At 29.0% G+C, this 10,645-nt stretch overlaps 1 protein-coding gene across 1 annotated transcript; it reads left to right on the top strand.

Moving 5' to 3' along the window:
• The first annotated feature begins 1,089 nt into the window (after window positions 1-1,089).
• Window positions 1,090-9,087, top strand: LOC113376867 (dyslexia-associated protein KIAA0319-like protein). The gene is made up of 15 exons (XM_026616947.1): window positions 1,090-1,107; window positions 1,209-1,436; window positions 1,976-2,197; window positions 2,359-2,879; window positions 3,013-3,249; window positions 3,323-3,484; window positions 3,617-3,909; window positions 3,987-4,215; window positions 4,274-4,514; window positions 4,584-4,771; window positions 5,043-5,210; window positions 5,284-5,409; window positions 6,283-6,523; window positions 6,614-6,766; window positions 8,802-9,087. The coding sequence occupies exons 2-15, from the start codon at window positions 1,286-1,288 to the stop codon at window positions 8,954-8,956; spliced, it is 3,087 nt and encodes a 1,028-aa protein (XP_026472732.1). The 5' UTR covers window positions 1,090-1,107; window positions 1,209-1,285; the 3' UTR covers window positions 8,957-9,087.
• Window positions 9,088-10,645: the final 1,558 nt, after the last annotated feature.

The following is a 10,645-nucleotide window of genomic DNA, read 5'->3' as shown; positions in this document are numbered from 1 at the left end:
TTAAAAACTGGGTTACGGTTTTTGGCACTTTTTGCCCGTATTTTCGAAATGGCTAAACCAGTCTTTACCAAAAACTAATCATCACATCTCCTTATCAATAAGAATCGAATGTTTTTTGAATAATTGAAATCTGTTGAACCGTGTTCCCGAAATCGTCGACGAAAATTTGTATCCGCACACACATATAAAATTTTTTAGCACGTTTTCAAACGTGCTGATTAGTTTTTGGCAAAGGCAAGTTTAACCCTTTCGAATGTACGGGGCAAAAAGTGCCAAAAATGGCTTTTGAGAGAACAGAACATCCGATTTGAATGATTCAAAAAACATTTTATTTATATTGACGAAATGAAAAAGTGGTTAAATTTTTGGTAAAGCAGGTTCAGCGATTTCGGAAACTCAATAAAAAAGTAAGAAAAAGCCATATGACGGTTAAAAATGATTATTAAACATATGCATATCAAATTATTAGATATTTCGAATTTGGTTTGTATTTGTATGGGTTCCGTACCAATGTTTATCCGCTAGACTATTACGCGACGCTTACGCGCTTAGATATGTTCTCTCTAAAACAGTCACGCAGCGCGATTGCTTTGAAAAAAGTTGAATTTTAAAAACAAATCAAAATTCAGAATATAAAAAAAAACAAATCTTTCAAAAAAGTCAATTTTTTCAAAAAATTTGAAATTTTCAAAAATCTAATTTTTCAAAGTTTTCAAAAAAAAAAATTCAAAAAATTTTTTTTAAAAAAATAATTTTTGGTACTGGAAGTTCCAACAATTTGCTTCGAGGCACATCGTCATGCACCGCTAGTTTGACAATGATATAATGCCGAAAATATAATTTATTATTGCAATTTACTCTTAATTAATTATTATTGGAGTCTTATTTGAATCAACTTTAATTCTAGTAAGACTCCAGAAAATTCTCACGTATTTCTTTTCATTTACCGCGCTCGAGAGAAAGATGGCAGCACCATCTTCTTTGCCAGCTGTTGATTGTATAGGAAAATGCGTGGAAAATGACATATGATTCAAGATGGCTAAATAATTTTTTTCAAATTAGTGTAGGTACAATTTCAAAATTTCCAATGCAGAAACAAATAAAATTGTGAGTTCACAAATTCATTTTATGTTTCATGAACTATCACTATGTTTTTGATGTTCATCACTGGATCCCTTTTTTTTTAATCCTTTCTCGTAACAATATAGATAAGAAACCATCTGTCAGAGTTAAAAATATAATTAATTTATATGTGGAAACGGTTTCATTTGCAGTATTTAGAAACATGGTGGACAATAATATAAAGAGCTGGACAATAAATATTATCTTGATAGTCTTTTTTACATATATAAGTTGTGATAATGTAAATAATGGAGATATTTTGGAAAGATGCCCGCGGATTTATCCGCGAGTTTTCAATGGATTTGCGCCCATCGGTAAATATGAGATTAATTAAATGACAGTGTGTATTTCGTTTCAAATTAATATCTTTGGTAGATATTATTTCAAAATATTTAAATTAGTTTAGGTTATGAACTTCATTTCTTGTCTGTTGAATTTTGAAATGATTATTCTATTTATTATTAACTTCTTACATTAAAGAGCAAATACTAAAAACAAGTATAATATTCTAAAATTTTGCAATTTCTATAAATTGCAGAGTTAATATAGATATTGGTAAATTCTATGTTATAGGTTTATTTTTTCACAATTTATATAAAAAATGTATATGTTTATTATTTAATTATATGTGCAAAAATGTATATCATAAATTATATAAATTATTTTCATAAATTGCGCTAAATATAAGTTTAAATTTTTTGAGTTTGCAATTATTAATTTGTATGATTTAATATAAATAAGTCAATTATATATGTGTTTTAATAGGGCTCTACTTATTTATTGTTATACATATTCTTTCTAATGTTTTTGTAATTTTTATATTCAGATATTGATTTATTATTTCTAAATTCAGGAAATTATAGTGCTGGGAATTTTTCTGAATATAAGCCTTCAAAAGACATAGATCAATGTGTAGCTTCTTGTTGTCTAGCCGATAAGTGCCATGTAGCTCTACAACACAATACAACTTGTTATCATATATCATGTGCAACAAATCAACTTTGTTTGCCTTTATACAGAGAATCACAAGCATCAATTACAAAAATGGTTTTGGTTAATACTATATCTGATGATGGTATGTATAAAATTATAGTAGAAATATAACTATCTATAATCATATTTTAAATAATCATTATATTATTTAATAAATCTGTTTTGCCTTTCAACACACAAACATTCTTCACTTTTGCAATAGGTTAAATAAATCGTATATAATTCATTTGGTTATTGTTGTAGATTATACATGGAAAAAGATAATAGCAGAATCAAATTTAAATGATAACATAGAACTGGTTGATCACTACAGTGATGATGAGCTTGACAACACTGATCATCAAAATAGATACAGAAATAAATTTAAATATTCATACAATGATGAAATACTAAATCCTTACATTTCTAAACCTTCAGATAGATACTTTGATAATTTACAATATACTCGTTTTGATGAACAATATCCTAGTGATGATATGATTATGGAAGGTTCGATGTTGTCTAAAGTAACTGTAAAACCTTGTGAAGTAGGAATTGTAGTAGATTGTCCTAGGAATGAAGATTGTTATCCCATTCAACCAAAATCTAGATCAGGTATCTGTAATTGCATTAATGGTTATGTGAGGCGAGATTCTGGAGTATGCGAAATTGATAATGATAGAGTTTCTACAAGCAATGAAATAAAAACAATTTCAACAAATTTGCAGATGACTAATAGCAATAATAACTCAATAGCTCCAAATACACCTTCTACAACATCAAAGGTATTTGTTAATTTGATGTTATGTTGTACATACTTAAGCCTGCAAATTATTTAACAGTTTATTTAAAATTTATGTTTATATAATTTGAATGTATTATATAGAACTTGGCTCATGTTTAAATAAAATATTACAGCCAGAATTAGCACAGAAGACCTTGAAAGTTTCTGTGATGAACAAAGAAGTACGTCTTCCTGAAAATGAAGTTACGCTCTCTGCTTATACTATTCCGAATGTGAATTCAGACAAAACATATGAATTTACTTGGACTTTAGTTTCTCAACCTGAAAGAGGAAATATTGGTACTATGACAGAACAGACTGGTGGGACAATTAAACTTTCTCAATTGACCGAAGGACTATATAGATTTAAAGTGAGACGAAATTTGAATTGTTTTAAACTATTTTTAATTATTTATTAATGTATTTATATTATAAATTTTATAGGTGTCTGTAAAAGGAGATGGTGCTTATGGAGAAGCATTTGCAAATGTTACTGTTTTACCAAAGAACAGAATAAATAAAGCACCTATAGTAATAATTACCCCAACTAGTCAAACTGTAAAACTTCCAAATACTGGTGCAGTTTTGGATGGAAGCACCAGCTTTGTATGTATTTAAACTTTTGCATAAATTTAGTAAACTACAAAAAATAAACTCTACTTTAATTATTTAGAACCTAAATTACTTATTACTTTCATATTTGGTTTCAATTATTTGTCAATGCGTATTTTTTTTTAGGATGATGATGGTATTGTACGTTGGCATTGGGAGCTCCAACAAGGTCCATTAGGTTACCAACCCAATTTACCCGAAACCCCAACTTTACAATTATCAGATTTAACATTACCAGGAAATTACACTTTTAAATTAACTGTAGAAGATACGGATCATGTTCTAAATTCTACAACTGGTAACATTACTGTAATTAAAGGAATTGATTACCCTCCAAGTGCAATTGCTGGTGAAGATGTTATAATATATTTACCACACAATAATTTAACTTTGAATGGAAATTTAAGTACAGATGACAGGTATAATAAAATTTATAATATATAACGGAAAAATTCAATATTTGTTTTATTTACTACAATACTTTTTTGGCTTGCAGGGAAATTGTTACTTGGCAGTGGACTAAAGCCAGCTCTGATCAGTCTAAAGCTGTTGACATGCAGGATACCAGAACACCTTATTTGAAGTTATCAAACTTAGAAGAAGGAATGTATACTTTTGTTCTCAAAGTAACTGACTCTAGTGATCAATCTAGTGAAGCTGAAGTACACGTTTTTGTGAAACCACCAAGTAATAAACCGCCAGAGGCAAATGCTGGAAATGATCAGGTATATTTAAGTTTACTTTATTAGTACATGCATATATAATACATTTTAAAATTTTTAGTCAGTTATCCTTCCACAAACATGGAGTGTACTCAATGGAACTTTATCAAAAGATGATGATAAAATTGTACGTTATGAATGGTCCCAAGTTTCTGGCCCTTCTAACAGCATTATTTTAAAAAATAATGAATCATTGGCCAATGCCACTAGTTTAACAATTGGTACATATATTATGCAACTAACTGTGACTGACAATAGTGGTAATAAAGCGAGTGATACAATGACAGTAACAGTTTTACAAAGTATGCTTTAAATTTATGTATTAATAATTTTTTGTAAGAAACAATATTGATATTGTTATATATTTTTAGCTCAAAATAGTAGACCTGTGGCAAATGCTGGTGGAGACCAGAGTTTAACACTGCCCTTGAATTATCTAATTTTAAATGGTTCTAATTCACATGATGATTTGAAAATTACTAATTGGACTTGGAGTAGAGACGGTGCGTCTCTTGCTGCTGGAAGAATTTTAGAAGGGATGAACAGCTCCATTCTTAAGGTAAAATATTTCAAATTGTAAGTTAGAAAAACTTGTATTTAATATCTTCATTTATCAACTGACTACCATTTTATTCAATAAAATCTTAATATTTTTATTTTTATTCTTTGTGCATTGCTAATTTTAATAGAACAACTCAAGAAAAAAATTTGATAAGATAATAAAATAAAAATAGAAAATTTAACTGTAAATCTTATTGTTATCATTATTTAATTTTAAAATTGGTTCACTATAGTAGTGTGATTACAATTCATATATTTTATGATTGCAGTTAACTGACTTAGTGGCTGGGAGATATGTATTCAAGCTAAAGGTCACAGATGCGCAAGGTTTATCAAGTGAAGATGCAGTTAGTGTTATAATACATCCCGATCCTCTAAGCTTACATTTAGTGCAACTGACCCTAAATGCTGACGCTGGAATGCTTACTGAATCACAGGTAACTAATATGGGTTTGCTAAGAGTACATATTTTTCAGTTATCTAATGTAATTTAATTTTTAATAACTTAAGGTGAAAGCATTTGAACAAAAACTTCAACTATTACTTGGAGTGGACACCAGTCTCCATATCCGAGATCTTACACAAGAATTGCATACAGGACGAACTATCTTGCTATTTTATGTTGAAAAAAATGATGTAAGTACCATTGCATTAGAATATATCGACTGTTACGTTGTGATATATAATGGAATGTCTGTGGCATTCCCTGCGCATTCCAATTTATTTAATTATAATAGAGAGTTTTTGTAAATCAAAGTTTACTGATTTTGCAAATCATACCTGTCATCACATTTTTCCATAAAGTTCATATATTAACTATCAGTTGTACTACAATGGATATTTATTGTAAATGATGATGTAATTTGAGTTCATAGTTTTTGGTAATATTACTATTTTAACATTACAAACATTACAAGTAACTGTCATATTAACATTCTATTTAATAATAACAAATGGTATAATTTATTGTGTGAGAGGATCATAAATCAATGATTTTTTTTCCCTCCTTTGTTTATTATTTCCTTTACCATTTTTTACGATTAATCACTTTTTATTTACTTTTATGCATTTTCCTTTCAAAACTTCTACTTCCTTACTTCCTGGTGCTGTGCTTTGTTTTTCAGTTTCCTGTATGTTTTATCCTCGCATGAGTCATCAGTCATCTGTATTCTACATCCCAATCCTTTCAGTCCTTCTATTTTACCTGAGACGACGTCATGTAGGAGGCACTCTTTTGCAGAAAGAGTCTGATCCAGGTTCGTTTTCTTTTAATGATCATGCTCTTTAGAATTTTATCTTCGCCAACTCTTCTCAGCACTTTGTTATCTTATCAGTTTATTTTATATTCTATTTTTGCCTCCAGCACCACATTTCAAAATTTGCCAGATAGTTTTTGTTGGTCTTTCTTAAAGTTCATGCCTCTAATAATATTTCATAATTATAAATTCATAGTTATTTACGGCACCTGAATATTTTTTTTATAATTTTTCTCTCATTTTTATCTTTCAGACGGTAACTCGCAAATCATCAATAATGCCTGGCCCTGCAGTTGTGGCTATGCTGAAGAATCGTTTTAGACAAGACACTGGTCTGTTAGAGATATCAGTGATTCAGATTCGTACCTTGATATGCCAAAATTCTTGCTCCGGGCACGGAGTTTGTGATCCAGACACCAGAACCTGCTTATGTGAAGCATTTTGGATGGAAGATTATTTTGCTAAATATTTTAGAGGAAGCGAAAGCAATTGCGGTAAATATAGTGAAATATTTTCTAATAGTAACTTAATAATAACAAACATGAGTATATATATTATTATTTTAACTGTTAAATTTATTTCAGATTGGTCCATACTGTATGTTGTTCTTAGCATATTTATAGTTACAGTTTGTGTGGTTGGAGGTCTAGCCTGTCTTTGCCATAAACTATGTTTGAGTAGACCAGGCGCTAACAAAAAATATAAACTGATAGGTGATAAGGATGAAACGCCAAATTGTGAGTTTTTACTAATGTTTTATTATTGTTTTTCGATATCTTCAATCTGATATATTCAAAAATCTCTCGTAATATGATAGATTATAAATTTTTACATTCAAACTTATATTTATAAATTTTTTAAACATTACATTCAAACTTTTATTATAACTTTTTTGTTATTGACATGTCTAACCTTATAACCAATTGTAAATTTTTACAAGAATTTTTTCTTTTTTGAAATCTTTAAACCAATATATACAAAAATCTCTTGTATTGTGTTAATTTATAAATTTCTACATTCAATACAAATATAATTATTTGTTAGACTATAATTGACATGCATGTTTTTAAATAGTTTGTGCACCCAAATTTGCTACTTTGCTATTTTTCCAATTTGATACTTATTATTATGAGCAATACTGAACAACATTGTTGCCTGGGATTTTTTTTTTTTTAATAGTAAGTCGGAAGAGCAGAAAATACGATTTGCTAATTTAACGTTTTCTTGACCCAATTAGTTTGACTTCAATAGTGGAAAAAGTATATGTGTATTGTTGTGAAATTTTGTATGCAAAGCGGTTTTTGTGTGTTCAAGCTGCACTGATTTGATCAATTTGATGACACTGGATTAAGATTTTTCTCATTGGTTACTTTTGCGCGATGATCGGCCGGGCCGTTTCTTATTATTGGTCGTCGTGATTGGTTTTATCTATTATGTTCACATAAATGCAAAAGTCAACGTTTTTACCAACAATCCTGAACTGATTTTGTAAACCCATAAACTTTTTACCAGATATCAGTTGAGAAACTTTCTGATTGATTTCTGATATTTTTTCAATACTTGAAAAATATTGTTTTGACGATTTTAATAAAACATTGCACACTGATCGAGTTTATGGTTATCCTGAAATAATATAGAACTACAAAAAATGCTTAGGACATACACTATGTAAGTCTTAATTTGGCAAATCTATACCCAAGTGATATTCATGCATGTGATAAATGCAATTATTACAATTGCAGATAATGTAAATTTGTTTGAAAGATATCAAGGGAAATACACACTTTGATTAGTGAAAATCGAAAATTTTATTTTCGAAACAAACGGTTGAAGATTATATAGGCTATTTTTATTGCATATTGAGAAGTTCATGCAACGTGCTTTATCATCATTAATTGCATCAAACGGTTTTTGTCTTCACGTTGGTCATAGTTACTCCTCAATTCAATCATTAATTCAAAACTTCAAATTAGCATTGAGACTATTTCTGTAAATTTTACCAGATGTTTTTATGTGTAGCAATAAAAATATTTATGAACCTTTATTTAACTTCCCGTAGGGTACGTTATAGTAATCGAAAAAATCGAAAATGAAAATATTTATATATCTTTACGTTTTAAAGGTTTCTGAATATTTTGGAATACTTAAGAAAAAATGAATGTATTTGTGTGTGTTTGTGTGCGTGTGTGAGTGTGTATGTATGTGTGCGGATACAAATTTTCGTCGACGATTTCGGGAACACCGATCAACCGATTTGAATAATTCAAAAAACATTCGATTCGTATTGATAAGATGACGTGCTGATTAGTTTTTTGCGAAGGCAAATCTAGCTGTTCCGAAGATACGGAGCAAAAAGTGCCAAAAACTGTAACTCATTTTTAAGAGAACGGAGCGTCCGATTTTAATAATTCAAAAAACATTTTACTTCTATAGACAAGATGAAGAACTGAATAAAATTTTGGGAAGGCAGGTCTAGCGGTTATGGACTTTCAATAAAAATAAGTTAAAAATGTCATTTTGCGGTCAAAAATGTTAATTGGACATATGTACATCAAATTATCAGATATTTTATAGAGATTTTATATGTGTACACATTTTGTGTAATTTTTTTGAGTTCCGTACCAAGATCTTTAATTACGGTGCGGGAAGTTCCAGCAATTTGGCTTAAGGCACGATGCCATGCACCCAACTAGTTTTTTTATCTTTATTTACAATTTATAACCTTTATTTATAATCCTTTATATACATAAAATTAAAATTATAATTCAACAGTCTCAAGAATGATATCGCAATCGGATAGTGACACCGAGTCAGATGTTTTGTTCGAAAGTCGAACGAAAAACGGACGTTTGAGCAATGGTGATACTAGCAGAAATGGAAATCAAAAAAATGGATTCATTAAAATGGGCAGAAGAATCAAAACTTGAAGTGCAGAGCATTGAAAAAAGAGATGTCAGCTGGTGCAGAGACTGTTTCCACTTTTGAATCAGTTAAGTACATATTGAGAAGTTTTTCGTGCATTCAGTTTGTGAGGAAGTCAAATTGGAAAATATTAATGATTTTCTTACAATTTAACCAAATTCACGAAATCTGATAACAAGTTCAGCAAAATGTTCCGTCTCGAAAACTGTTCAAAATTTAGCCATGATGCTAGAAGTAGTTTGCAAGGTAATCTTTATCTAAATTTTACTTAAATCAAAATTATTAGTAATATAAATGAAGTTTATGATATGATACATCATATTATATTATAAATTTTATTAATTACTGTATGAAAATATTAATTTATTAACTTTATTGATTTCTAAAACAAATTTAATATATGCGATTTATTTTAGTGATTATTACTTTTAGGGTTATTTTACAACAACAAAACTGTTTCTAGATAAATAAATATTAATATATGCATGTAGGGTGTTCCAGAACTCAAAGTCAAGCCGAAACGGGATGATAGTAATGATTGAACTATTGAAAAAAAAGCCGTCAGTATTGAAAAAAATAGAAAAAAAAATCTTCGCATGCAGTTTGAAAATTGTGGTATTTGAATTGATTGTGATTGAAATGCATTAGAAATTTTTGTGCTATTCTGAGGTTTCAACTGTTTTGCTTGTATTTTTCAGTATGCAAATAACAAGTACAATTTTGGAATACTTATTAAATGCGCGAACTTTTAATGGAACTTTCCTAGACATATTATTATATTAGTACACCATTTTTAAAGGATTGCCCTCAAAGTCGATTAACTTTCAACATTATAAATTCATATTTTAACAAATTCTGGGACAATTGTGTCATGATTATAGTCTTAGAAATTTATGGTTATGGTTCTCATGTTTGCATGATCAAAAATAATAAAAATATGAATAAATCATCAAAAATGGTTACAGTTTGACTTAAGCTCGGTTTTAGGTTTTAGGTTTTACTGCATATAATTTTCAAATTGCATATGATAGATTTTTTGTGTTTCACATGACTGGTTCTGAGACACTTGTATATGTATATATATATATGTATATATATATATATACAGATATTATAAATGAAATCATTGGACACATATTTCAGAACTTTGAGAAACAAATTTTTTTACGTAAATATTCGTGATTGAAATATGGATAATTCGCTCAATTTTCATAAACTTTCTCTGCGTTAAATTATTTATCCCAGTTGTGATGATCAGTTCCGTATTGGTTTCTTTTATTATACTTATTTTGGAGTCAATTTTAAAGTAATTAAAAAAAAGTTTTTTGCAATTTGTTTCAACAATAAGAACAATTAATTGTTTACCTACCCTCCCCCAACTTGAATTCATTGAAAAACAAAAAATTTGTCTTTTCTCTACTACAAAATTAATTTTGTACAATGAGTTGGAGTCTCTGTTGCATCTAACTTAAAAATCCTCGACTTTCAAATATTGTTGTTGAAAAAATTCCGAACTTTACTTGTTTTAAAACCTGCAAATTGCAAAAAAACAAATTAATTTAAAGTTGAGTTGATTAAGTTAAAAGAGTGCGCGCGTAAGGTTCACACGCGATTGAAGTAAAAATGTTTGCTATTGTAAGACATTGCATTTAAGTTCAAAATAAATATACCATATAACAATTTTGAATAATGTT

The sequence above is a fragment of the Ctenocephalides felis genome, unplaced genomic scaffold (genome assembly GCF_003426905.1).
Source record: "Ctenocephalides felis isolate EL2017-DRISC unplaced genomic scaffold, ASM342690v1 CF-g0.4_SCAFFOLD_01886, whole genome shotgun sequence".
In the NCBI taxonomy this organism is placed as follows: Eukaryota; Metazoa; Arthropoda; class Insecta; order Siphonaptera; family Pulicidae; genus Ctenocephalides; species Ctenocephalides felis.
This window is presented reverse-complemented; position numbering and strand designations above follow the sequence as displayed.

Bases quoted from the DNA above. Each gene is read 5' to 3' on its own strand.
- LOC113376867 (XM_026616947.1), top strand. From the start codon at position 1,286: ATGGTGGACAATAATATAAAGAGCTGGACAATAAATATTATCTTGATA. The intron at 2,198-2,358 runs GTATGTATAAAA...TTATTGTTGTAG, and splicing joins TAATACTATATCTGATGATG to ATTATACATGGAAAAAGATA. The intron at 5,211-5,283 runs GTAACTAATATG...TAATAACTTAAG, and splicing joins GAATGCTTACTGAATCACAG to GTGAAAGCATTTGAACAAAA.